This window comes from Mobula birostris, chromosome 11 (assembly GCF_030028105.1).
Source record: "Mobula birostris isolate sMobBir1 chromosome 11, sMobBir1.hap1, whole genome shotgun sequence".
Lineage (NCBI taxonomy): Eukaryota > Metazoa > Chordata > Chondrichthyes > Myliobatiformes > Myliobatidae > Mobula > Mobula birostris.
The window spans coordinates 22204625-22232438 of record NC_092380.1 but is presented as its reverse complement, the minus strand read 5'-3'; the positions used below and the strand labels follow the sequence as shown (position 1 = coordinate 22232438).

The 27814-nt window shown below is 43.4% G+C and overlaps 1 protein-coding gene across 5 annotated transcripts in view; it reads right to left on the bottom strand.

Moving 5' to 3' along the window:
• Positions 1-24564, bottom strand: part of med25 (mediator complex subunit 25) — an 83975-nt gene extending 59411 nt beyond the window's left edge. Inside the window, exons 1-7 of one of the 5 annotated variants that reach the window (XM_072271900.1) lie at positions 24463-24551; positions 21837-21960; positions 15443-15685; positions 11840-11885; positions 8968-9092; positions 2458-2556; positions 1442-1562 (exon numbers count right to left, since the gene is read on the bottom strand). In XM_072271900.1, coding sequence (XP_072128001.1) covers positions 1442-1562; positions 2458-2556; positions 8968-9092; positions 11840-11885; positions 15443-15576 — 525 coding nt within the window. In that variant the 5' untranslated portion in view covers positions 15577-15685; positions 21837-21960; positions 24463-24551. Of the gene's footprint in view, positions 1-1441; positions 1563-2457; positions 2557-3457; positions 3570-8967; positions 9093-11839; positions 11886-15442; positions 15686-21836; positions 22060-24462 lie in introns of those variants that run through there. The other 4 variants (XM_072271899.1, XM_072271898.1, XM_072271902.1 and 1 more) reach the window with 4 other exon arrangements.
• Between the last annotated feature and the right edge of the window lie 3250 nt (positions 24565-27814).

Below are 27814 nucleotides of genomic sequence, written 5' to 3'. Positions count from 1 at the left end.
GTCAATGCACTGCTTTGGCACAGACAAATTCATTCATTTTTGTTCCTTCCCTTAGCTTTGTTTAACATTTTCCTCCCTGAACTTAGACACTATATTTTAGAAAATGATACTCGTCCAACCTCTTGTCTGCAACCATGAGGAATTCTGCAGATGCTGGAAATTCAAGCAACACACATCAAAGTTGCTGGTGAACGCAGCAGTCCTGACGAAGGGTCTCGGCCCGAAACGTCGACTGTACCTCTTCCTAGAGATGCTGCCTGGCCTGCTGCGTTCACCAGCAACTTTGATGTGTGTCTCTTGTCTGCAAAATATTTTAAGATCATAAGACATAGGAGCAGAATTCGGCCATTTGGCCCATTTGGTCTGCTCTGCCATTCAATCATGGCTAATCATGGTTATTACCCCTCTAAACCTCAACTGCCTACCTTCTCCTCATAATCTTTGACGCCCTTATTAATTAAGAATCCATCAACCTTCACTTTAAATATATCCGATGACTTGACCTCCACAGCCATCTATGGCAATGAATTCCACAGATGCATCTTCTGGCTATAAAAATTCCTCCTAATCTCTGTCTGAAGGAACCGTCTTCTATTACAAGGCTATTCCCTCTGGTTCCAGACTTCCCCACGATAAGAAACGCCGTCTCCACATCCACTCTATCTAGGCCTTTCAATATACATCCCCTCCCATTCAGCTAAACTCCAGTGAGTACAGGCCCAGAGCCATCAAACCCTCCTCATACATGAACCCTTTGGTCCCTGGATCATTCTCATAAACCTCCTCTGGATCCACCCTTCCTTCGATAAGGGGCCCAAAACTGCTCACCATCTTCTAAGAGAGCTCAAAAAGCATTGCTGAGGATCCCTACCACTACCATCAGGAAGGAGGTACAGGAGCACCTCGACTAGGACTGCCAGACTGGGTAACAGCTTCTTCCCTCCGGCTGTGAAACTAATGAATACCCTGCCACCACTGAGGTCGTGTCGCTAGGACAGCGAGATGTTTACTGTTTGCCTATGCTGCGTACTTCACATGCATTTTTGAATTAAATTTTATTAGCTTATCTGTGGTAATATTTTGTTTTATGTGCTGTGTGTGATATATGTGCTGTGGGTGTACTGTGGTCCTGAGGAATGCTGGTTCAGTTGGTTGTATACATTTACAGTTAGACGACAATAAACTTGAACTTGTACGTCAAAGCTCACACTACAGAATGTGGGGTTGGGTCTGTCCAGGAATGCCTCACTAACGCAGCATTAGCATCAAAACATAGCACCAAGTTCTCAACCGGGGTATGAGCCACGAATAACAGGGACATATGCAGTAAACACGACATTCAGCACAGCCATGAAAAGGTCACCTTCCCAATTTAGATCACATGCTGCAACCTCTCCAGTGTCCATGCTCACCCACTCACTCGCACAGTGGAAATACTTACATCGCCGATCATCTGAACCAGATTGTCTGTTGTGAAGCCTGAATACGTGGTGCTCTCCACGGCTGGCAGGAGGTATGGAGGAGAGTTACAGATCAGAACACAGATTTTGCGGGTCTGCCCTCTGAAACAGGAGAGGCAATTTTAAAATCAATGCCCTTTAAATCATTGCAGAGTGGATCAGCAATAGGTGGGTCACACCGTAGTGGTTAGGGCTAACGCTTTACAGTGCCAGCGACCCAGGTTCAATTCTGACCACTTTCTATAAGGAGTTTATACTTTCTCCCCATGACTGTGTGAGTGCTTCCGGCTTCCTCCCTCTTCCTGAAAATGCACGGGTGAACTGGTCACATGGGTGTAATTGGGTGGAGTAGGCTAGTTGGGCTGGAAGGGCCTGTCCTGTGACACATCTCTAAATAAAAAATTAAAGCAGCAGCATACTCTTAATGTATAGGCGATTAAAACTGTCCACCAACTTTCTCAGAAACAAAAGATTTTGTATTATTACTCTGACGACTTGCAAAGTTATTAACTGACAGGTGTAAAAAAGAATAAACCACAACATCAGGTATGCATTCTGATTGTTAACGCATTCCTTCTGGTAGCAGCTTGCGGTATGCAAATGGCGAAGCATAGAGTGAAACGCATCAATTGCTCCAATGACCAACACAGTCCAAGACGTGCTGGGGGCAGCCTGCAAGTGTCGCCATGCTTTCAGTGACAGCTCCTCCTAACCCTAACCTTTGCGTCACTGGAATGTGGAGGGAACCAGAGCACTGGGAGGAAAACCGTGCAGTCACGGGGGAAGAACGTGCGAACACCATACAGGCAGTGCGGGGAACTGAAGCTCGATCTTACAGCCGGCGCAGTAAAGCGTTACACTAACCACTGCGCTACCATGCTGCCCAAATCATTTTACTACACAAGTATTGATCCTTTTGGCTACGTGCACAAAAATTAGCGAATTTAATCTTCTAGCTCCAAACAAAACTAATGAAACTGAAACAAAAATTACTTACATTTGTTCTCGCATTTTCTTGAAGTCATCAAACAGCTGCAGTGCTGTACTGAGTCCTTCCGCAATAAGGCTGCAGCTCTCCCCTCCACCACCCATGAATCTGTGATCAAAGCAGATGTTAATAAGCCTTGAGGAATAACATGGCACGATTTGCAAGAGCAGGGGAGACTTCCTCAATCAGTGTCAAGGTGCAGTTTAACTTGTGGGGGCCCGCTATACACAGACGGGCTGCTGGAAGTTGCTACTGCACAACAGTGGCTATGCTATAAAACTTCAACAGTGGACAGGATTCCAACTGGTTGTACCACTGCCTGGTATGGAGGGGTAACTGCACAGGATTGGAAAAAGCTGCAGAGGGTTGTAAACTCACAGACAGCTTCACCTGGGCACCAGTCTCCCCAGCATCAAGGATATCTTCAAAAGGCAGTGCCTCAAAAAGGCACATCCGTCATGACCATGAACACCACCTCATGACTTTTTTCTGTTTTTACGCTACTTATTTTAACTTAACTATTTAATATACATATATACTCACTGTAATTTTTTCTATATTTATCATATATCGCATTGTACTGCTGCTGCAAAGTCAACAAATTTCACAACGTATCAGTCCTGGGTATGACTCTAAACTGCAACCGGTGATGAGGCTCTGATTGGGGACTTGGACTTTCAGAGCTTTGGGGAAAGTGGAGTTACCCCTTAGTCATTCATTGCTCCCAGGGCCGCTCTGACCTGGAACAGTAGCACCTGCAAGGGTTCCTGCTCAGGATAGGAGCCAAGGCCAAAGGCAGATCCGGCAGGTTCAGTAACTGAATTTATGACGGAGAAAGCAGGTGAGCTGCGACCTCAAAGGACAGTGGCTATAGTACAGGCGGATGAACATTTGGGAGGAGAAATGGCCATTTCTTCAGTTTGCCCAACGGAAGGCAATAGCAAACCACCGTTGTTAGATACTAGATTTCCTAGAATCTATTTGCTAAGAAAACTATGGTCAAACTCACAAAATGTATCGCACAACAACAGCATCAAGAGGATCTTCAAGACAATTCTGAAGATGCTTCGCCGGTAGGGTTGATTCTGGGCAGCAGGGGATCCCCGACCATCATCGAGCTACTGCTCATAAAATTCAAGTAACACAAAAGAAAATTATTGCCACTTGGAATGTAAGAACCCTATATCAAGCAGGAAGATTGGACAGTGTGGTAAGTGAAATGGAGAGACTAAAAATTAACATCATGGGAATTAGCGAAGTTCATTGGACGGGTGCTGGAACATGTCAGAATAGAAATAAAACACTATTTTATTCTTGCGGAACATCCCATACTAATGGAGTAGGAATTCTTATGGATGAAAACATGGCAAAAAGTGTTTTAGGACATTGGGCAATATCAGAAAAAGTGCTCCTTGTTAGTTTCAGAGGACAACCATTTGATTTAGCAATTATACAGGTATATGCACCAACAACAGATGGAACAAATGAAGATATAGATAAATTCTATGAAGAGCCTGAACAAGCAAAGAATCGATGCAAATCTCAAGATATTGTTATCGTCATGGGAGATCTAAATGCTAAAGTAGGACAAGGTGCTGATGGAAATACCAGAGGAAAATTTGAACTAGGGGAAAGAAATGAAAGAGGTGAGAAATGGGTAGAATGGTGCAAGATCAGGTCATTATGAATACCTACTTTAAAAACCATCCAAGATGCTTGTGGACCTGGAAAAGTCCAGGTAATAGCACCAGAAATCTAATTGACTTTATTACTATAAACCAAAGATTTAGAAACTCAGTCACTCAGTGCAAAACATATCCAGGTGCAGACTATAATAGTGACCATAACCCAGGAATATGTCACGTAAAAGTAAAAGTTAAAAACTAAAGCAGCAAAAACCTGAACAATCCCTTGACTACTCGCAACTAATTAAAGAAGAAAACTTCAGACAAAAATTTACAATTGAAATAAGGAATAGATTTCAAAGTCTAGAAATAGAATCTGTTGAAGATGATAGCAATCATGTAGAAATGAAGTTTAACTCTCTGAAGGATGCCTTGGTAGAATCAGCAAAGTCAGTGATTCCTAAAAAGATAAAAAAGCACAAAGAATAAATGGATGACAGATGAAATCAAAAATCTAATGGAAGAAAGGAGACTGAAGAAAGCAAATCCTATGGAATATAAGTCCTTAGATAAAAGAGTTAAAAGACGTCAAAAAGCCAAAGAAGAATGATTAAACCAGGAATGTGAGCAACTAGAAAGAATCCCTATTACTGTTCCAAAAAGGATACATCAACAAATCAAGAATATCTCTGGTAAAAAGCTCCTCTGTTCTTCAGGTGGATGTTTGAAAGCAACGGACGGTACCATTATCATGGAAAAAGATGAGATTATGAACAGATGGACTGACTATATTCAGGAATTGCTTGAAGACGATCGAGGTGAAAAACCAGAAATTAAGAAGAACATTGAAGGTCCAAGTATTTTAAAATCTGGTTCGTAATGTAATAAATCAGATGAAGAAAGGAAAGGCAGCAGGTCCTGATGAATTAGTAATAGAACAAATTATCGCCCTTGAAGATTATGGAATTGAAAAACTTACTGATTTAATCAATGGCATTTATGAGACTGGAATAATACCAGAAGAGATGAAAAAAATCAGTATTTATCACTCTTCCTAAGAAACCAGGAGCAATAGAATGTGAATTACATAGGACCACAAGTTTAATGAGTCATATCACTAAGGTACTTCTAAGAATTTTGATGACAAAAGCTAAAAGTAAGATACAGGCTGAAACAGGTAAAGAACAATGTGGTTTTCTGAAAGACAAAGGTACAAGAACTGCGATATTGATGTTAAAGATACTATCAGAACGAGCTATTCAAATGCAAAAAGATTTGTTTGTTTTATCAACTACACAAAAGCATTTGATAAAGTGAAGCACAATAAGTTATTTGAAATATTACAGGAAACTGTATATCTAGATTCGAAAGATCTCCGCCTAATCAGAAATCTGTACCAGGAACAAACTGCCACTGTAAGAATAGATGGAGAAGTGAGTCAGTTTACGAAAATCAAGAGAGACGTTAGACAAGGGTGTGTTTTTCTCCCCTGATTTGTTTAATGTGTACAGTGAAACAATATTACAAAAAAATAAGAGACATCTTGGGAATCAAATTTGGCGGTGAGAACATCAATAATTTCAGGTATGCGATGACACTGTTAGTTGCAAGTACGGAGGAAGAACTACAAACTTAATTGATATAGTTGTTGAAGAAAGTGCAAAAATGGGTCCATCTATCAATCGTAAAAAGACAGAATACATGGTGATATCCAAAAAGAAGGAGAATCCTATCTGCAGGCTGAGAATAAACCGGGAAGACATAAAACAAGTACAGAACTTTTGCTACTTAGGAAGCTGGGTGACATCAGATGGCAGGTGTGACATGGACATCAAAAGAAGAATAGGGATGGCAAAAGACACCTTTACGAGAATGAAGAGTATACTGACCAATACTAAACTAGGCATGACAACCCGCCTCAGAGTATTGAAATGTTATGTTTATCCAGTTATGTTATATGGATCAGAATGTTGGACAATATCTAGTAACATGAGGAAACAAATTGAAGCAGCAGAGATTTGGTTTTTGAGGAGGATGCAAAGAATATTATGGACGAAACGAATATCTAACGAGGATGTCATGAACAGAGCAAGCACAAAAAGAAAAATAATGTATGAGATCATGAAAAGGCAACGTGACTTCATTGGACATGTGATTAGGAAAGAGGAGTTAGAATGCACGGTAATTATGGGAAAGATTGATGGGAAGAAAACAAGAGGAAGGCAAAGACAAATGATGATGGAGACAGCAGCCAGAGTACTGGAAATTAATACCAATGAATTGATCCACTTGACCCGAAACAGGAGTGTGTGGGCCATGGCAGTCAAAGCTCAAACTGGGCATGGCACCTGATGATGACGACAATGCTGGTGATATTAAACCTGATTCTGAAGGACCTTCACCTTCTGGGACATGCCCTTTTTTTAATTGCTGCCATTAGGGAGAGGGTACAGGAGGTTGAAGACCCACATTCAGTGTTTTAGGAATGGCTTCTCCCCTTTGCCATCAAAGTTTTGAACGGTCCATGAACCTGTGAACACTGTCCCACTATTTTGGTACTACTTTTTAAATATATAGTATACACCACTTTTTGTAGACTTTCCCGTTCTTGGGCATAGCTGTTTCCATACCAGGTTGTGATGCAATCAGGCCGCTCTCCACTGCGGAGGCATAGAAATTAAAGGCTAACTATGGGATTATGTAAAGAAAAACACCCTTTCTTCATGCAACAGAACTGCGTCGTTCATTCATCGCTGTTTGAGAGAATACATGTACAAAATAGATGCTGCATTCTCCAGCATCAAATGCAACTGAATGTGACTGAGTGTGCAAAAAATCAAAGAGCCTCACAGCAGTAACAAAGCCATCTGTACTCTCATGCCTCTTTGAAAGCTTCCTTTTCATGCACTGAACCAGTTCCTTTAGTTGCAAACAAGCTTGCTTTCACTGCCAGCTCCACTTTTGCAATGTAGACCGTGACAATTCAATGCTTTGACCCTGAAGAAGTTTAAATCTTCCCTTCAACGGGAGTTCAGTGATACTCCACTCACTGCTTCCCTGCGATCTCTGCGTTCTTCCGACTCTTCGAACATGTGCTCACCCAGACGTGCTACTACAGCCGCATATTCTTCCTGGGAATGTCTTCGTTGCCATCTTGTGCTACATGGTTTCCCCTTACCTACCCAACACCTCCCTCTGGTGTTCCTTCTCCTTCCCTTTCTTCTATGGTCTTCTCCCTCTCCCATCGGATTCCCCCTCCTCTAGCCCTTTATCACTTTCACCATTCAACTTCCCAGCTCTTTACTTCACTCCCTCCTCTGGTTTCACCTATCACCTACCACCTTGTATTTCTTCCTCCCCTCCCCCCACCTTCTTACTCTGACTTCCCTTTCTTTCCAGTCCTGATGAAGGGTCTCAGCCCAGAGTGTTGACTGTTTACTCTTTTCCATAGATGCTGCCTGACCTGCTAAGTTCCTCTGGCATTTTGTGTGTGTTGCTTTGGATTTCCAGCATCTGAAGATTTTCACACGTTTGTAAATGCTTTAATGCTCAGTCTCACTTCCCCTCCCCCACCTATCCTGGTTCTTAAATCTTAACGGTTCAGGTTCAAGCTTATCGTCATTTCACCCATACACATGTATACCGCCAAACAAAACGTTTCTCCAGAGAAAGGACCACAACACAGCACGTACAACTCACACACAACATATAAAGTAATAGTACCACAAATAACCTAACAAATAATAAGATGCAATTCATAGCACAAGTTAAAAAGTAAACAGTATAATACCAGAGTTCAAAATTCTCGCCCTAACAGTCCTTGTCCTAATGCTATGGTAACTCCTGCTACTGGTGGTGGGGGAGCGGTCAAAGAGATTGTTGGATGGATGGGACGGATCATTGACAATGGTAGGGGCCCTGTGTCACAGCGTTCCTGGTAGTTCCAGCCAGTGGAAATGGTTTCATCCCTTGGGGTTTACTAAATTTTGTCATATACTTGAACTCTGGGGCTGTACTTGCTGCAGTTTAGAATGGGGGGGGGTGGGGGACGACAAAAACCTAATTGAAACCTACCAAATACTAAAAGGCACAGATAGAGTGAACGTGGCCAGGCTGCTTCCAAATAGTGGAGGAGTCTAGGAACAGAAGGTACAGCCTCAGAATAGAAGGATATCCCTTTAGAACAGAAATGAGGATGAATTTCTTTAGTCAGAGGGTGGTGAATCTGTGGAATTCATTACCACAGACAGCTGTGGAAGCCAATTCATTGGGTATAATTAAAGCGGAGGTTGAAGGCTCTTCATTAGTAAGGGTGAAAAGGTCATGTAGAGAAGGTAGGAGGGTGGGGTTGAAAATAAATCGGCTATGATCGAATGGTGGTAGCCTGAATGGCCAAAGATCTGTTGTCTTATGGTCATTATATGACAGAGCCCCAACATACTGGATTGCAAGAGGTTTTCAGATTCAGTGGGTTTAAACCCGCCACGGGACATCCTCAAGAGCCTTAAGGAGGCAGAATCCACCACTAAGACCCTCAACATCTGGGATATGGCCTCTCATTACTACCATCAGGGTGGTGGTACGGGAGCATGCAATGATTTACCATTCTGCTCTGCCATCAGACTTCTGAATGGTCCACAAGATCCTTCAGCACTACCTTACTATTCCTTATTTTTTCTGCACTATTAATTTTTTTTTATATAATTTATTCTGGTTTATAAATGGCAAACAGCAAACTTTATAAAGCACAGTCAGTGATAATAGATCTGATTCCAATTCTGATCTCTTAACCTTCTATGCCCTGCTGCACATTACTGAAGACACCTAAGTTCTGACACCCACTGTAGAACTGGAGAACCTGTACCCGCACCTGAGGAGTTCACTATATACTTACTGAATACTGTCAAGCCAGGTGACAAATTCATAAGCACTGCTGGTGGGGGCGTGACACTGCACGTACGATTCTGGCGCACAGTCCACCGTGTTGAACACAACTAAGCTGTACTGTGTGCCTCCATACTGAGGGGGGGAGGAGGAGAAGAGAAAAATAAAAGAACTGAATTAGTAGGGAGCAAGGTCATTCTTGACAGAGTGAAAAAGAAATGACACCAAGTATTGCCAGGTCAATGTGACAATCAGTGCTGGAAACAATCAGCTTGGCAGGCAGCAAATGCAGAAAGAGCAAGCAACTTCAAATTCCTGGGTGTCACTATCTCTAAGGATCTAACCTGGACCCAACATAGCTACAAAGAAGGCATGGCAGCAGCTGTATTTCATTGGGAGTTTGAGAAGATGTGGTTTATTCCCAAAAACACTTGAAAATTTCACATGATGTACCATGGTTGCATCACCATCTGATATGGGGGAGGAATCGAAGTAAGCTGCAGAGAGTTGTAAACTCAGTCAGCTCCACCAGGAGCACTCTCCAGGACACCTGGATAGTATTCAGACATCTTCAAGGAACAATGAACAATACCTCAAAAAAAAAGGCAGGGTCCATCGTTAAGGATCCCCACCACCCAAGTCATGCCTTGTTCTCACTGCTACATCAGGGGAAAAGGTACAGAAGTGTGAAAGCACATACTTCAATGATTTAGAAACAGCTTCTTCCCCTCCACCATCAGATTTCTGAATGGATATTAAACCCAAGAACACTACCTCACTCCTCTTTTTATTTCTAGTTTAGCACTACTTATTTAATTTAACTACATATTTACCGTAATTCAGCTTTTTTCCCCCTCTATTATTATGTATTGCATGTACTATTGCCACAAAGTCAGCAAGTTTCTCGACATGCGGGTGATAATAAACCAGGTTCTAATTCTGAAGTCGCAAACATGAGAAAATATGCAGATGCTGGAATTTCAAGCAACACACATTAAAGTTGTTGGTGAACGCAGCAGGCCAGGCAGCATCTCTAGTAAGAGGTACAGTCGATGTTTCGGGCCGAGACCCTTTGTCCTGACGAAGGGTCTCTGCCCAAAACGTCTACTGTACCTCTTCCTAGAGATGTTGCCTGGCCTGCTGCGTTCACCAGCAACTTTTATGTGTGTTGCTTCTAATTCTGAAGAAACAGTTAACGTTCAGGCCAAAGGCTGTTTTTTTTTAAAACCAGAACAGGTTAACTCCACTTATACTTTTAACAGATTCTGTCAATGTGCTTTCAGCAATTTTTGTTTTACCTGTAGATTTCAGCATCTGCAGTGTTAGTCTTCTGTTTGCTCACAAAAAATAGGCAAGATTTTTTAACCACTGTGGACTTGCCCCTTGTTTTTCTCCCCCCCCCCCCAAAGGTAGGCAATAGAAACATGTACTTCTAACCGCAGTAAGGGAACAAGGCACCTGGGACCCAAGCAAGTATGGTAAATATTGACAGATGGAGAAGTTAACAAAGACCGAGAAGGTAAATGTACATTAAAGCAGAAGAAAATGATGTTTTTCAGATACAGGGACAGAAATTATGGATTAGTATAAAGAGAAAAATTCACAGTACAGTAAAAAAAATTAATGCCTATGAATTTTAGAATATTTACTCCATTTTAGTCCACATCTTTATCAGAGAAAAACACACATTTTCCTTCAGCCGGAAGTCATCAACTATTTTAGAACAACCAGCCTACCTTCAGGGTTTCAGAGGATACGGGGAGAAGGCAGGAGGAGGGGGTTGAGGGGGAAAATAAATCAGCCGTGATGAAAAGGAGACTCGATGAGCCAAACGGCCTAGTTCTACTCTTATGCCTTGAGTGTTTATGACTGGGTGTAAACGCTGATAGCACAGTCGAGTTTGACTCATGCCACTATGGTTCAGCTCTGTACTCCATCCAACCAGGATCACTTGCTTAATGTAATGGCGTACATCTTTTGCTCTTGAGCAGTAGCAATGCAAGTCCAAAATAGGCTGCATCTCTCCTGCATTTCTGCAAATGCTTCTGGGTCAGGTCAAGTACGGAAAGACTGAGCACACGCAGACTGGAGATGGAAGGGTCAAACGTGGCCATTAATCTTTATAGCAAGTGATTATCCAGCTTAGCACTCAAATCCTCACTGAAAATAACATGACAACTTTGCAAGCTGCAACAAACAGGGAACAAGTAGTTTTAAGTGCCACACAAAAATGAGGAAAATTTGTTACAAGACAAGTCACATTCTCTTGTAGCAATATTAGTACTATTTTGTTTGATTTTTTTTAAAAAAGCTCCCAAGTTTTTTTTAAAAACACAGAATGGTGGTTGCTTGGAACGCACCACCAGGGACAGTGGTAGAGGCAGATACCTGGGGACATTTAAAAGACTCTTCGGCACGTGGATGATAGAAAAATGGAGGGCTAAATGGAGAAGGGTTAAAAAGTCAGCACAACATTGTGGGCTGAAGTGTCTTAAGTTCTAAAACCATCCCTACAAATTTAAAAAAATAACTAAATCTTCGACGGAAGGCAGCTCAGCACCTTCTTGACTGGAAGTTTGGGGATTCATCCTAAATCCACAGTTCCTTGGTTGATTAATTACCCAAGTGCAGGTGGACGGTAGGGAAACAAGGCAAGAGTCGATGGGCATTTAAGAAACTCTTAGACAGGGACATAGATGATAGTAAAATGGAGGGCTATGTAGGAAAGAGGGCTAGATTGATCTTAAAACAAGTTAAAAGGTCAGCACAATATTGTGAGCCATAGGGCTGGTACTGTGCTGTAACTTTCAATGTTCTTACTGCAAACCAGAAATTAAAAGCATTTTCAAGCATAAATTAGGAAAGTTTATAAGATGACGTACATCACCACCAAAATCAGTTTCTGCAGGGGGACCATCGTTAAAATACCTGTAAAAGAAAAGCAGAAATCTTTACAGACCAGTTCCAAATTATATTCTTTTCAATCAGACTGAAAAGCTTCGGGGTTGGGTAGTGAAAACTGTAGAACTATGGAGAAACAGCAGAGGGAGACAAGCTATTCAAACAGCTCTTTGTAAACGCCACCACGGGAACAAATGAGCTTCTTTTATTCTGCATGACTACACTTTCAATCATCTTTCATTCGTAGCCACAGGGGGAAATGAAAAAACAGATTCCCTTTGTCTGGGCCTGCCCTGAAGCGCTAAGCCAAGAATGATAGGTCACTGCTCTGACTTCCTGTTCAGTTGGTGTATCAGAATCAAAGCTTGGCTCTGGTTTCTGTCTGAGCACCATGACAGGCTCGCCAACACATTTAGACTACAGAACCTCTCAGAAGTTAATCAGTCATACATTTTAGCAGGGACAATTTTATCTTCAGTGATTTTCTGAAGTGTGGTTTGAATGGCAATTACTCTCTGCTCCCAGGAAAGACAAAACTGTTCTAATGGTCTCAGGAGCAAGAAGTATTTCTTTCAGCCAGAGGGTGGTGAATCTGTGGAATTCATTGCCACAGATGGCTGTGGAGGCCAAATCATTGGGTATATTTAAAGTGGAGGTTGATATGCTCTCAAACAAGAGAAAATCTGCAGATGCTAGAAATCCAAGTAACACACACAAAATGCTGGAGGATCTATGGAAAAGAGCAAACAGTTGATGTTTCGGGCCGAGACCTTTCATCAGGACTGGAGAAAAAAGATCAGAAGTCAGAGTGAGAAGGTGGGAGGAGGGGAGCCAGAAATACAAAGTGATAGGTGAAACTGGGTGGGGGGGATTGGGTGACGTTCAGAGCTGAGAAGTTGATTGGTAAAAAAAAGATAAAGGGTTGATTAGTCAGGGTGTCAAAGGGAGTAGGTAGGAGAATGGGGTTAAAAGGGTTAATAAATCTACCATGATGGAATGGTGGGGCAGAATTAATGGGCCAAATGGCCTAATTCTGCTCCTATGTCTTATAGTTTCAGAGTCCAAGACAAAACAGGATGACTGTGTAGAGTTCTTCCCCCGTGGGAGTGGGAGTAGGAGGGGTCGGGTGGTGGGGAGTATACCCCTCAACAATGGTGTGGAAAGATGAAACAACAGAGCACCACGTCAGCGGCTAAAAGTGTGGAAATGTAAAGCCCGTAATGGAAACACCTGTAAAGGATTGAGAGTCATTGAATGGTTTATTGTACACAATTTTATTTTTGAATAAAGTATATTTTGAAATAAAAAAAAGACTGTGTCTGGGAGTTTAGAGTCTATCCCTGGTTAGTGCTGGGCTCAACTGATGCAGTACTAGTCACGTGACTGGTGTGCACATAACACAGCTAAAGAACTTAAAGGGGAAAAGATCACAGAATTCCAGCTTTATGTGTGGGTAGCCCTGGCAAGCAGATATGCAAGATGATGCCACCCTCACCCGTGCCATTTGGAGAGCAAATGAGATGCTGTCACTTATTATGAATGCTCATTTACAACAAATATACTCATGTAGAGTATGGTAGTGCCTACAGAATCAGAACTTTCTGGAGGAAAGGAGGTTCAGTATAAACAAATGAGGAAAAAGTAGTCACCAACTGCCAGAGGAGCCTGCATGGCATACTGCCGTGCCCGGAGGGTAGCCCTCTGCGTTCAGGCGGTGTCTCTCTCTTTCCATGATGTTGGAGAACGTTACCAAGGTTCCGTGTTTGCGGATTTGGACTAAGGACTTTCTCAGTCTTATGGTTTTTATATTCCGTGTTTTCACCCGTTCTTTCTAGTTGTTTTCTTTTGGGCGGGGGCTGGGGGTTGACGTTCTTGTTGTGTTTCTGTTAGTTTTTGTGTAGGGAGAGGGGGGAAATTGGGGGCCAATGTTCTTGTTGCGTTTTTGTGCAGGGGGATGGGGGTTGTTGCGTTTTGTGCGCGAGGAGGTTGATGACCATGTTGCCGTTTTTTTTTGTGGGTGGGGGGTTGGGTTTGCGGTTTCTCCTTGAACTTATTTCCATGGTTTTCTTTGTTTTGTGGCTATCTGGAGAAGACGAGTCTCAGAGTTGTATATTGCATACATACATACTTTAATATTAGCACTTTAAGGACACAAGGTTCAAAGATTAATTTATTATCCATGGCCTAATCCAGAATGCTATCTGACCCCAGATCCACTAAGCTATGGCTAGTTGCTAGGTGAAGTAAGTTAGCATGGGTTTAGATGGGTAGTAAATGTGGCCTCAAACAATGTGCATATTATAGAGATCAGTAAGATAAATACCATGAGGTCAGTTAAATGCAATCTGAGATCAACAATGTTTTAAAAAGCCCGCAGCATCAAAGGCAAGTAACAGAAGAGATTACATTGAACATCATGGGTTAGGGGTGGTGGGAAACACATCATTTGGAAGAGGTAGTTGGAGTGAGGTGTCTTGGGGTTAAAAAAAGATCATCCAATGATTACATCACCCAGAAACTCGTACTCAAAAGAACACAGAAGGATGTCAGAACTAGCCTACAGTGTGCTACACAGTATACAAAATACTGGATTGGCCACAGAAATAATTCATGTTTGGAAAATTCATAATTTGATACTTTGCTTCTAAAAAGAATGCCTTCACTAAGATTCTAATCAGCTGTGGGAAAGAGATTTGTTGCAAGAGATTAATCAAGATAAAGTTACTTCGATAGCTCAAAATACCATGCAACTTGAGAGGTGCATGCTATTGACCTGGAACAGTGACAAAACTAGAGGAATGAATGGAGTTACATCACACATAATTTAGATAAAATTAGCGTTTTAATCACCTTAGCACTTTATTTGATTACCTACACTGCACTTTCTCTGCATTCTGGTTTCTTTTCACCTCCTCAATGTACTTACGTTCAGCATATAGCTTTCTATGTCACATGTACATTGAAACAGAGTGAAACGCGCCGTTTGCATCAATGAGCAGCACGGTCTGAGGATGTGATGGGGGCCACAACTTGCTAACCCTAACCGTATGTATTCGGACTGTGGGCAGAAACCACAGCACCTGGAGGAAATCCACGCTGTTATGGGGGAGAACATACAAACTCCTTACAGTGGCGGGAATTGAATCTGGATCGCTGGTGCTATAAAGCACTGCGCTAACCCCTATGCTACTGTGGAATCCACAACAGATACCATACTACAATTTTAATAATTATAATTAACTATATACTGTGGAACTGGTGACAAATAGGTGCCACTGAATTCGGATCTGAAAAACGAGATACGAACCAAGCGAAACTATAACCTCTGGGATATTTGCAGAGTATCATATCCATCAGACAACAACATCCACCTTAAAAGCATTAACTGAAGTTTTGGTCATACCCATAGATGGCCTAATTCTGCTCCTATGTCTAATGGTCTTTTAGGCTACAGGGAGAAGGCCAGGAACTGGGGTTGAGGAGGAGAGAGAAAAAAAAAGGATCAGCCATGATGGAATAGTGGATCAGACTCAGTGGGCCAGATGGCTTATTTCTGCTCCCATGTTTTGTAGTCTTATACTCACTCAATTGCCGGAAGAATGTAATGTTTCCGCAGAGATTCGAAGTATGGCCCAAGATTTGCCGTTCCCTCAATAACGAACACCACATCTGCCACCATATTGGGAGGAGTGGGAGTGTCAATCAGGGGCACCACCATGGTGTCTATGGTCACTGCAACACCTTTACTTTCATAACGGAGGTAGCCGTGTCAAGCGAAACAATACAGGGCTCTGAGTGAACAGCACCGACTCCCCAGTCACGTCATTCTGAAACACAATACGGCAGAAAGTTAAGCAAGTCCCAAGGAAATATTCAGCGATCTGTGGAGAAGTGGAGACTGCATTTCAGGTGTACAAGCTGAGAGAACAGTCAATACAAGTTACAAAACGAAAAGGAACAAGAGAATGAGGAAACAAAGAAAATTAAAAGATGCAAAGATGCTGGAAATCTGAAATTAATTCAGGAAATGCTGGAAACACTCAGGTTAGGCAGCATCTGGGGAGAGAGAAACCAACCGTTTGACAAAGGGTCTGAGACCTGAAATGTTAACTGTTTCTCTTTCTACAGACATTGACCAACCTAAGATTCAGGTCCAAAGCTGAAGTGTGGCTCTGAAAAGTACGGTCTGAGCAGTGTGGTTTCCAGATAAAGATTAAAGTTAATCTTTGCTTTCTGTATATACATTGAAACATACAGTGAAATACACCATTTTGTGCCAACAGCCAACACAGCCCATGAAGTGGGCGGAGTTAAGATGGCGCCAAGTTGCTACCTCTTCGAGCTCATCTGCAAAAAACAACTTAATTTCTCTCTTGGACAGTGGGGGTGGGGGGGGAGAGGTTGTTGCATTGATGCTTGCTGTCGCTTGCATGGGGAAGGGGGAGAGGGGGCTTTGGGGTGCTGATGTTTTTCTGTAGTTCATTTTTTTGTTTTTCATGGATGTCTGTGAAGACTAAGTATTTCAGGCATACTGTTTCCATTCTCTGATAATAAACAGAACCATTTGAGTCCAAGGATGTGCTGGGAGCAGCCTGCAAGTGTTGCCACACTTCCCGCGACAACATACCATGTCCACGGCTTACTAACCTAACCATACGTCTTTGAAATATGGGAGGAAACCCACGCGGTCACGGAGTTCTTACAGACTGCGGAGGGAATGGAGCTCCGATTGCACTAACCACTACACTACCGTGCCACAAGCTGTCAAGTGTTTCCGGCATTTTATGTTTTTATTTGAGAAAATGTAAAGATTCATAACACGGTGATGGGCAAGAAAACGGGATGATAACGTCTATAAACACAAGAGATTCTACTGGTGCTGGAAATAGAGAGCCACACACACAAAACGCTGGAGGAACTCAGCAGGTCAGGCAACATCTATGCAGAGGAATAAACGGTTGACATTTCAGACGGAGACCCCTCACCATGACTGGAAAGGAAGGGGGAAGACGCCAGAACCGGGTGGTGGAGAGAAGGGGAAGGTGTACAAGCTGGCAGGTAACAGGTGAGACCAGATGTGGAGGAAGGTAGGTGGGTGAGGAAGCAGGGTTGAAGTTAGAAGTTGGGAGATGATTGATGGAAAAGGTAAAGGGCTGAAGAAGGAATCTGATAGGAGTGGACAGTGGACCATGGGAGAAAGGGAAGGTGGAAGGGCACCAGAGAGAGGTGATAGGCAGGTGACAAAAAGAGAGCCAGAATGGAGAATGGAAAAAAAGAGAAAGGGGAGGCAGGAAAAAGTATCCGAAGTTCACGCCATCAGGTTGGAGGCTACCAGATGTTGCTCTTCCAGTCTGAGAGTGGCTTCATCAAAAGTCTGTAAGATGACTAAATGCCGAGAAATTTAATGACCAAAGTAATGTGCAAGAAATGCAAGACTGAAATGTAAAAGTCTAAAGACATGGCATCTGGAGTTATTGATTTCAGAGAGTGTGCAAGGTGGCCAGTTCAGAAGGTGAGGTACTGTGGCTCCTTGTATTTGCATTAAAGCTTAATTTGGACAATTCTGGTAGCAGATGACAAAGGTCACGCGTGTGCCAGATGGTGAATTAACAGTGTGATTGCAATTTGCTAAACTGAAAGTAATATCATTAAACTGCTGTCTCAAAAGGGAAGAGGCCACCTTCACTGGGGAGGTGAGGAGGCAATGCTTCAAAATAAATTGCGTAGAAGTGCAAAGTGTGCAAACGCAATCAGGAAATCAATTCCCAATTCTTAAAACAGAGGCATTTGAGGCATTTAGTTTAAGCATTCTTCATTGAAGTGGTGGTGGGGAATAGGAATCAGGTTTAATATCACTGACCTGTTTGAAATTTGATGTTTGCATCAGCTGTACAGTGCAATACAAAAATACTATAAATTACAATATATAAAAAATTAAATAAACGTAAATAGAGAGCAAAACTAGTGAGATAGTGCTCATGGGTCAGTTCATTATCTGTTAAGAAATCTAACGATAGAAGGGAAAAAAACCTGTTCCTCCCACGGGAGGGGGGGGAGGGAGGGAGTAGTTATTCCTAAAGTGAGAATGTGAAGTGGGGAGGAGAGAGATTTATATGAATTTTAAATCTGAAAAGAAATTATGGATAACATCGCACTTCTGTTCTCTGTTGGAGTGTAAAAGTCAGTTTTTTTTAAATATCATGCCACAAACCTCAAGAGTTACTGCTCAATTATTTAAGACCTGTAGAGGTTACAGTGGCTACTTATTGGGATGAAAGGTTATGTGTGTGCAAAAATATTAAGCCAGAATGAATACATTTAACTTGTAATTTGACTTATTACAACCCAGATCATTCAGCTCTTTGGACGCATGCCAGCTCCTAACGAGCAATCCCATCAGTCCCATTCCCCCTCTCCTGGTTTCTCTGCAATCCTGCAACTTGATTCCTATCACTTCCCCTCTTATTCTTCTGTTGCTCTAGCCACCAAGGAACTTACAGCAACCCAATAACCCACAATGCGAGAGGAAGGCGCAGCACTCAGATAGACACATGGTCACAGGGAGATATACGAACTCCACACAGGGTCAACCCTGCGTCCCTGGTGTACAGAAGCATCGACACTAAAGGCTGTATCATGGTGCTACCTTCTCATAACTGCCGAATAATCACGGGCACACTGCGCCCCACACCCACTAACATCATTTACAGACTTGCAGGCATTGCTCCCCCAGAGATACGAAGACACAGTACAACAAAAAGTGAGAAAGGTAGACAGAACTCGGATCCACGGCACCCACTACACCATCATGTGCCAGTTTCCAACGGCCTAAAATCGAGGAGAAGCTTTGCTACAGTGGAGGAACTACCGCACGGAACATCCCCCCAAACATACCGGATTGAGCTCTGGCAACAAACAGAAGCCAGAACCCCACCAAACAATACAGAGCAAGACCCCACAGAAATGTTACCAGACGGAGCACTGCCTGACAGACGGAAGTGGTGCACTCTCAACAGAGCAAGAGTGGGAGTTTGTAGGGTGGGAGACAATATGGTGAAGTGGGGTTTAAAGACCAGCGAATCCTGTGAGTGTGGCAAAAGGGTGAGAACATTGAACACGTTCTGTGCAACTGCCCACTCTCACCTGATTTAGCCGACACTGACCTGCTCAGCATCAACCAAACAACACTAGAGTGGCTGGCTGGCTGGCGGGACAAGCCATGATGATGGCTGCCTTTTCCAAAAGCTGCCTTCTGAAAAGTGCAATAGGACTAACGAAAACCAATTTCCCCCGGGATCAATAAAGTATGACTATGACTATGACTAGTCCTGAAGAAGGGTTTCGGCCCGAAACGTCGACTTTCCACATTCATTTCCATAGATGCTTCCTGACCTGCTGAATTCCTCAGCATTTTGCGTGTGTTGCTTTGGATTTCCAGCATCTGCAGACTTTTTGTGTTTATTAAAACAAAAGTTTGTTTTTTTTTTAAATTTTACTTATGTAGAGACACAGCACAGAACAGGCCCTTCTGGCCCAATGAGCTGCACTCACCTCATTAACTCGGGTCAAGTTACAATGGCCAAATAACCTACGAACCATTCTGTCCTTGGAAACCCGAGCACCCTGAGGAAGCCCACACAATCACAAAGAGAACATACCAGCTCCTTACAGATGGTGCTGTAACTGAAAGTGTAATAGCATCACACCACCGCTACACTACCGTGACACCTTTCTCGCCATCTTAAAGATTTCTTCCCTCCGGCAGTTCATCTGAGTAACCATTCTAGTTAGCCCCCCACCCCCAACTATTACCCCCATCACTGCTATGTAAGCACCTTAAACCACTTTTTATAAAGCTGCTTACATTGTAAATACGTGCTGGTATTTATGTATTTATGCACATTTTATTCCATATCTGTACTTTAACGACCAACTTTGTTTTTGATATAATCTTTTATAATTGTAGAATGTTGATTTTTTGTTTTATTCTGTGACCAATACACAACAAATTCCTAATAATGTAAATGTACGTATATGGCAAATAAAGTTGATCGCTGATAATGTGAGTCTCAACAACTGACAGGAGTGTGGTTAATAATCAGAGCAGATAAGTTTAAGGTATCTGCATAGAAATAGACTTTTGTAGATAATGACTGGAGTCTGCTTGAGAAATATCTAAAGCATGGATAAGACACTCCTTACCAGAAATGGTAAAAGCAGGTTTACCTTCCAAAAGGGAATTAGAATGTTTTGAATAATTAAACAGTTTCAAAATACAAAGCAAATTTATTATCAAACTACATATATGCCACCATATACTGACCTGAGATTCATTTTCTTGCGAACATTCACAGAAAATACAAAGAAACATAGCAGAATCAATGAAAAAGTGTACACAAAGATGGACAACCAGCGTGCAGAAACAAACTGTGCAAATACAAGCATTAGTAAGAACAAAATAACAAAAATAAATATTGAGAACATGGGATAGGTCCTGATGAAGATTCTCAGCCCAAAATATTGACTATTTGTTCATTCCTGTAGATGCTGCCTGACCTGCTGAGATCCTGCAGCATTTTGCATGTCTTGCTTTGGATTTCCAGCATCTGCAGAATTCCTTGTGTGTTTAAGTGGTGCAGGCCTTGAAAGTGAGTCCATAGGTTGCGGAATTAGTTCAGAGTTGAGGTGAGTGAAGTTATCCACTCAAGTTCAGGACCCTGAAAGGTTGAAGGGTAATAACTGTTCCTGAACCTGGTGGTGAGGAGCCCAAGGGTGCTGTACTTCCTTCCTGATGGCAGCAGTGAGAAGAAAACTTGGCCTGGACGGTGGGGGTCCTGGATGATGGATGCTGCTTTCCTGCGACAGCACTTCTTGTAGATGTGCTACATAGTGGGGAGAGCTTTACCTGTGATGGACTGTGCCATATCCATGACTTTTTGTAGGATTTTCTGTTTGAGGGTATAGGTGTGCCCGTACCAGGCCAAGGTACAACCAGTTATTATACCCTCCGCCATGCATCTATAGAAGTTTGTCAAAATTTTAGATGACATGCTGAATTTTTGAAAACTTTCTAAGAAAGTAGAGGTGCTGCCATGCCTTCTTTGTGATGCCACTTACCCAGGACAAATCCTCTTAAATTCTAACAGTGAGGGATTTAAAGTTGCTGACACTCTCCACCTCTGATCCCCTGATGATGACTTGCTCATGGACCTCCAGTTTCCTCCTCCTGTAATCAACAATCAGCTCCTTGGTTTTGCTGACACTGAGTGAGAGGTTGTTGCTGTGGCACCACTCAGCCAGATCTTCAAATTTTCCCTCTATATGTTGATACATCACCACCACTGATCAGTCCAACAATGACGGCATCGTCAGCAAACTTAAAAATGGCACTGGAGCTGTGTTTAGCCTCACAGTCATAAGTATAAAGTGAGTAGGGTAGGGGGCTAAGAACACAGCCTTGCGTAGGAAATGTTGCTGCCAATCTGAACTGACCGGAGTCTGCAAGTGAGGAAATGAGGAGGTATTGAGGCCAAACTCTCAGAGCTTATTGATCAGTTCTGAGGGGATGGTATTGAATGCAGAGCTGAAGTTGATGAAGAGCATCCGGATGCATGCAGCTTCGCTGTCCTGATGTACCAGCGTTTACTGAAGAGCCAATGAAATGGCACCTGCTGTCGATCTGTTGTGACAGCAGGCAAACTGGAGCGGATCCAAGTCGCTCCTCAGGCAGGAGCTGATGTTTCATCACCTGTTGCATTTAATATTTGAGTAATATTGTAAATATATTGCTTAACCATTCTTTGTTTACATAATGCATTGTGGGTTAAGTGTAGAAGTACATCAATGGCATACGTCATCACGCCGCCGTGTGATACGTGCATGTCTCACTTAAAGTAAAAACCAAGTTAGTCTCACATTTCAGACTTTTCTTTTTCAATAGCATAATGTTTTGGAGTTACAAACTATAACATCACCAACCTCTCAAAACACTTCAGAGTGGATGCAAGTGGTACTGGATGACAGTCATCGAGCCAGGTTGCCACGTGGTTCTTGGGTGAAACGGTCTGATTGAAGCCTGCCTGAAGCCGGTGGGTACCTCAGACTGCCGAAACGAGAGGTTAAAGCCATCAGTAAACAGTCCAGCCAGTTGACCCGCACAGGTCTTCAGTACTTGGCCAGGTACTCCATCTGGGACGGATGCCTTCCATGTTGGGGCAATGAGGGGAAACAGTTCAATGATAGAAACTGGGCAGCTCTTTCAAAAGGACCACTACATTCGGGAAGGGCCAAATAGTCTCATTTAGAGCAAACAACAGTACAGGTGCAGGCCCTGCAGCCCATGCAGCATTGAAATAATTAGACCAGAAATGAAGCAATTAATTAAACTGATCCCTTCTACCTTTCCAACGCCCATACCCCTACATGCTCTGCACATTCATGTTTGCTGTTGTGTGCTGGGGCAGCAGGCTGAGGGTAGCAGACACCAACAGAATCAACAAACTCATTTGTAAGGCCAGTGATGTCTCACGGTGGTCTGAAAAAAGGATGCTGTCCAAGTTGTATGCCACCTTGGTCAATGTCTCCCATCCACTACATAGCGTACTGGGTGGGCACAGGAGTACGTTCAGCCAGAGACTCATTCCATCGAGATGCAGCAGAGAGCGTCATAGGAAGTCATTCCTGCCTGTGGCCATCAAACTTTACAACTCCTCCCTTGGAGGGTCAGACACCCTGAGCTGATAGGTTGGTCCTGGACTTATTTCATAATTTACTGGCATATTACTATTTCACTATTTACTACTATTTTCTACTGCTATTCTATTACTATTTATTATTTCTATGACTATTACTATTTCTATTATTATTTATTATTTATGGTGCAACTGTAACGAAAACCAATTTCCCCCGGGATCAATAAAGTATGACTATGACATTCGTGTGTCTAAGAGCCTCTTAATCTTTTCTATTGTATTCCCTCCACTGGCAGCGCATTTAGACACCCACCATTTTGTGTAAAAAAAAACATTGCCTCGTCACCTTCAAATGCTTGCCTTCCAGTGTTGGAGACTGATATGATATTCTATGGTGCATTCTCTGATGCACTCTCCTGCATCCATTTTGTCCGCTTCACAGATTACCATTATCAGTGATAGGGTGACAGGTTCTCGATAAGTAATGGTGTCAAAGGTGAGAGGGAGAAGGCAAGAAAATGGGGTTGAGAGGGAAAGTAGATCAGCCATGACTGAATGGCAGGGCAGATTAGACGGGCCGAATGCCTAATTCTGCTCCTATTCCTTCCTGTTATTCGCTGATTCCTTCACGGAAAAAAAGGAAGGGGAATGCAGGAACTCAGCAGAACTGGGATTGTCTATGGAAACAAATGGGACAGTGTATGCTTTGGGATGACACCCTTCATCTGGTCCACGTGAAAGATATCAATCTGAAAAGTTATGAGTCCATTGCCTTCCACATAAACTGCCTAACCTGCTGAGTTCCTTCAGCATTTTGTATATTGCTCCAGATTCCAGCATCTGCAGTCACTTTTGCCTCCATTGCAGTCAGGTCCCTGATGACCCATTCAAATAATAACATTAAAGGATATAGTCACTTCCCATTCTTCAAAATATTTAGCCAGAGTATTCTGCATCCACCCGCGGGACAGTGTCTGAGAACCCAGCACCGATGAGATATGACTGCACAAGCAGGGCAGTGAGTGGGATTGGAACCCTCCCAATACACCTGGCTTCCCTACCCCATCACCTACGAACTGCAAGAGGAACTCAGCCAGTCGTGCAGCATCAATGGAGAGGAGTCGACCTGCCGACTTTTCCCCCCCAGGGCTGAAATAGCTGCCACAAGAGGGCACAGGTTTAAGGTGCTAGGGAGTAGGTACAGAGATGTCAGGGGTTAAGTTTTTTTTACTCAGAGTGGTGAGTGCGTGGAATGGGCTGCCAGCAACGATGGTGGAGGCGGATACGATAGGGTGTTTTAACAGACTTTTAGACAGGTACATGGAGCTTAGTAAAATAGAGGGCTATAGGTAAGCCTAGTAATTTCTAAGGTAGGGACATGTTCAGCACAACCCTGTGGGCCGAAGGGCCCGTATTGTGCTGTCGGGTTTCTATGTTTCTACTTCCTGCAGCAATTACTTCTCAGAACTTCCAGCATCTACAGAATCTCTTTCGCCTCTTTGTAGCGCCCATCTTCCGTCCACATCCAGAGTCCGGACCCGAAACGCCAGCTGTCCACCGCTGCTGAGATCCTCCAGCAGTGTACGTGCTGCTTGTCAGAGTGAGACACACAAACGGTGCAGGAACTCAGCGGGTCAGGCAGCATCTATGGAGAGGAATGCAGCCGACGTTTCGGGCCGAGACCCCTCACCCGGACTCGCCTCTCCAGAGTCTCCTGTGCTTTTCGCCAGACAGGGACTGGCTCCCGGATCCCGGATCCCATGCACGCCGCAGGGTCAACACACAGCGGCCACCTAGCCCGAGGCCAGTGTAAACCCACCGGACGTCACCACGCCCCGCTCAATATTACCCAGCTGGATGCCACCCCCAACGCCTCACTGACCCCCGGGTGACCGCAGCAAACATCTGCCTACCTGCTGCCTCCGCCGAGGCTTTTTATCAGCCTACGCCGCCAGGCCCACCTTCTCCGTCAGCCCACGTGATCGGGGATACGTCGCGATTGTGGCCACGTGACGCCCGTGGCTCCTCCCACTATCTTCCGGGACGGACGCACTTGACGTCCTCCAGGTGGCGTCACGCGTTGTCACTCCGCCCCTTGTCTTCACATGACTGGGGCCTATTCACAGCACCTGCTCTAATCCGTCCTATGACAAGCGGCGATAAACCCCTTCCTACTCCGGGTACAGCTTCCGGGGACACCTCACGTGGTGTCCTTGTGCTCACGTGACGCAATCCAGCCACCCGCGCCGCAACACGGAATCACGTGACCCCTGACAATGAGACAGAGCGCTTTCCAGTGATGTCACAATCACGAGCCTTTCCTCTCCCATTGAACGAAAAGTTGCAGAATCAGGTTTATTATCACCGGCATGTGCCGTGAAATTTGTTAACTTAGCAGCAGCAGTTCAATACAATACATAAACTAGCAGAGAGAGAGAAAAAATAAAACATAATAATAAATAAACAAGTAAATCAATTACGTATATTGAATAGATTATTAAAAATGTGCAAAAACAGAAATACTATATATTAAAAAAGTGAGGTAGTGTCCACAGCTTCAAAGTCCATTCAGGAATCGGATGGCCAAGGGGAAGAAGCTGTTCCTGTATCGCTGAGTGTGTGCCTTCAGGCTTCTGTATCTCCTACCTGATGGTAACAGTGAGAAAAGGGCATGCCCCGGGTGCTGGAGGTTTTTAATAATTTCAGCACTGGATTTTAAAAAATACAGGAAATCTCAAATAATAGAACACTACTGTGAGCACTCAGTTGGGCAGGCAAAGAGAAAAAAAAAGTTAATATTGTAAGTTCAAATCATTAAATGCTACTTTTTCCTGCTTTTCTTTTTCTCAGTTCCGAGATAGGGTCTTCGATCCGAAAGTTCACCCCTATTTATATTTCCGCAGAAGCCGCTGAGTGTTTCCGGTATTTCGTTTTTATTTCAGAATCTCTAACATCTGTGGTTTTGGTCTTATTTGGGGAAGAATGTTCTTGCCATAGAGAGCGAAATGTAAGTTTACTGGTCTAATTCCTAGGACTGATTCACGAAGAGCTGGTGGAGAGATCGGGCCTACATTCACCACTGGAATATGAGGGGACGGCTCTGGAATTAATGTGGATGGTTTAGCTGTCTCATGCACACAGGTTCAATTCTGATCTTGGATGCTCTCTGCTCTCCTCTCACATCCCAGATAGCTCCTGCTTGTTGGGTGAATTAGCGAAAATAAATCACTATTTACGACTATAAAAGGGGGAGGTGATGGGGTTTAATAAGAAATAATCGTGAGAGTTGGACATAAGGTTTTTATCTAAGCGGCTTAGTGGACCACTTAGTCTCCTTCCATGGCACAAGGGAAGAAGCGCTCTCACGGAGGACAGTGGCAGGCTGGATGAAGGGAGGAAATTCCTGATGGGCGGGGTGGACAGCGTCAGGTACAGGATTTATATTTTGACACGATGGTGGTATCCAGGGAGGGACAGCACCTCTAGGAAGGGGCTTGTCATGTCCATTCTGGGGTAGCTCACTCGCCTTTGGTCCCCACTGGACACTCCACTCTCACCTATAGCCTTCAGTAGCTGTTTGAATGTGACTGCGACCACATTGACCAGCGGGCTGCACCAGCTGAGGGCAGACAGCCTGTCCGGGCTTGCAAAGTCCGCTCCGGTGGAATGAGCAGATGAGATCCAATGGCCGGGTAAGCAGTCCTGCAATGCTCCGTGGAGAGCGAAGGGCATGACAGGGCACTGAAGACGTCATGGGTCATCCATTGCAACCCAGGAAGATCCCAGACTGTGACACTTGTTCGTACCGCTGAACCTGAGGTCGAGAGCGCGGAACTACCCCAGTGCCTTTCCACTTTCAAAAATTCTCCCGCACAGGTCAGCTAGGCCTTTTCAGGGGTTGGGCCGGCAATCTAAAGGACAGTCCAGGAGGGGATGTGGTCCATACAGCTATTTGAACAGAGACCACTGAAAACCCTCCTGTAGATCGATCAGACGGGCTGATAATCTTCTTTCATGTCATGGAGTATGAACTGTTGTCTGTGATCTCAAAATAAAGTTATCTTGCTGTGACTCTGTCCAGCCACTGCTGATGGTTTAGTTATCAGAGACTGAAAGGGGTGAAGAGGACTTTTCATTGCCACTTCTGCACAGTATTGTAGATAGGCAATTAGGGAAGTCAGATAGTGTAGATGTACTGCTGGTACACTTCGGTTAGTAATTGGGGAAGGGATCCGAAGTGAAGGGCATTTTTGCTGCCCTACTTAATCAGATCTTCCTTAAAATTTAGCCTTCCCGGGACAGATTTATGTCCAGGGGCCAAGAGGGAAGAATTATGAAAATATAGCAAATATTAATTCAAACAAAAATCAGGCTTCAGTTCTTATTGTAAATGTAAGTAAGTTCCAGAAGCTTGCAATTAGCCTTCAGTTTTTTTTTGTAAAAAGTTCCACAGACTGAGAGATTGCATATACAAGAGCCAAACATTAAAAAATGGAATTCTGTGAATGGGTTTGCATCAAACCAGGCAACATGGCGAAGTTATTTACACCATTGTGACTTAAGTACAAGTTGGCAGACCAGACAGATGATATCACTTAGCATATCAAACATGGGTCACAGGTATAGGCAATAAATACATTTTTGTGTACTCAGAGACAACCCTGACAACATTAATTTCGGGTTCTTGGTCACCAAAAGGATTTGGAGTATTTGCGTTAATTAGTTTCTCCCCAAACTTTCAGAGGTGTCTTATCACTTACAATGTGCTACCCAAAGGAACCATTTGTCAACCCAAAGTATTGAAGTAACAATGTCACTGTAACTATTGAAATTGTATTGCATCAGCTACTGTTGCCTTTGATCTTTCGGGTATAAAAATGTGATGTGCCTTTGGGTTTGTGAGCCTCTGTTGAGAAGGTCTCTAGGATGACGGCTGCTCGTGTTGAATAAAGATTTCTACATCACCAGCTTCAGTGTCTCTCAGGTGACTTCGATCACATCTCAACAATCTATTTTTTTATTTGCACAGTTTGTTGTCTTTTGCGGAAAGGTAGTCCATCTGTCCTGTCGGGGGTGGTCTTTCATTGATTCTATTGTGTTTCCTACATTTACTCTAAGCGTCTGCAAGAAAATCAACCTCAGGGTTGGCGATGGTGACAAATAAGTACCTTGATAATAAATTTACTATGAACTTTGACTCTTATTTTTCTGATTCTAAAACATTGTCTCTGATGGAGACCAGAGTGCATCATCATTCAAAATGTT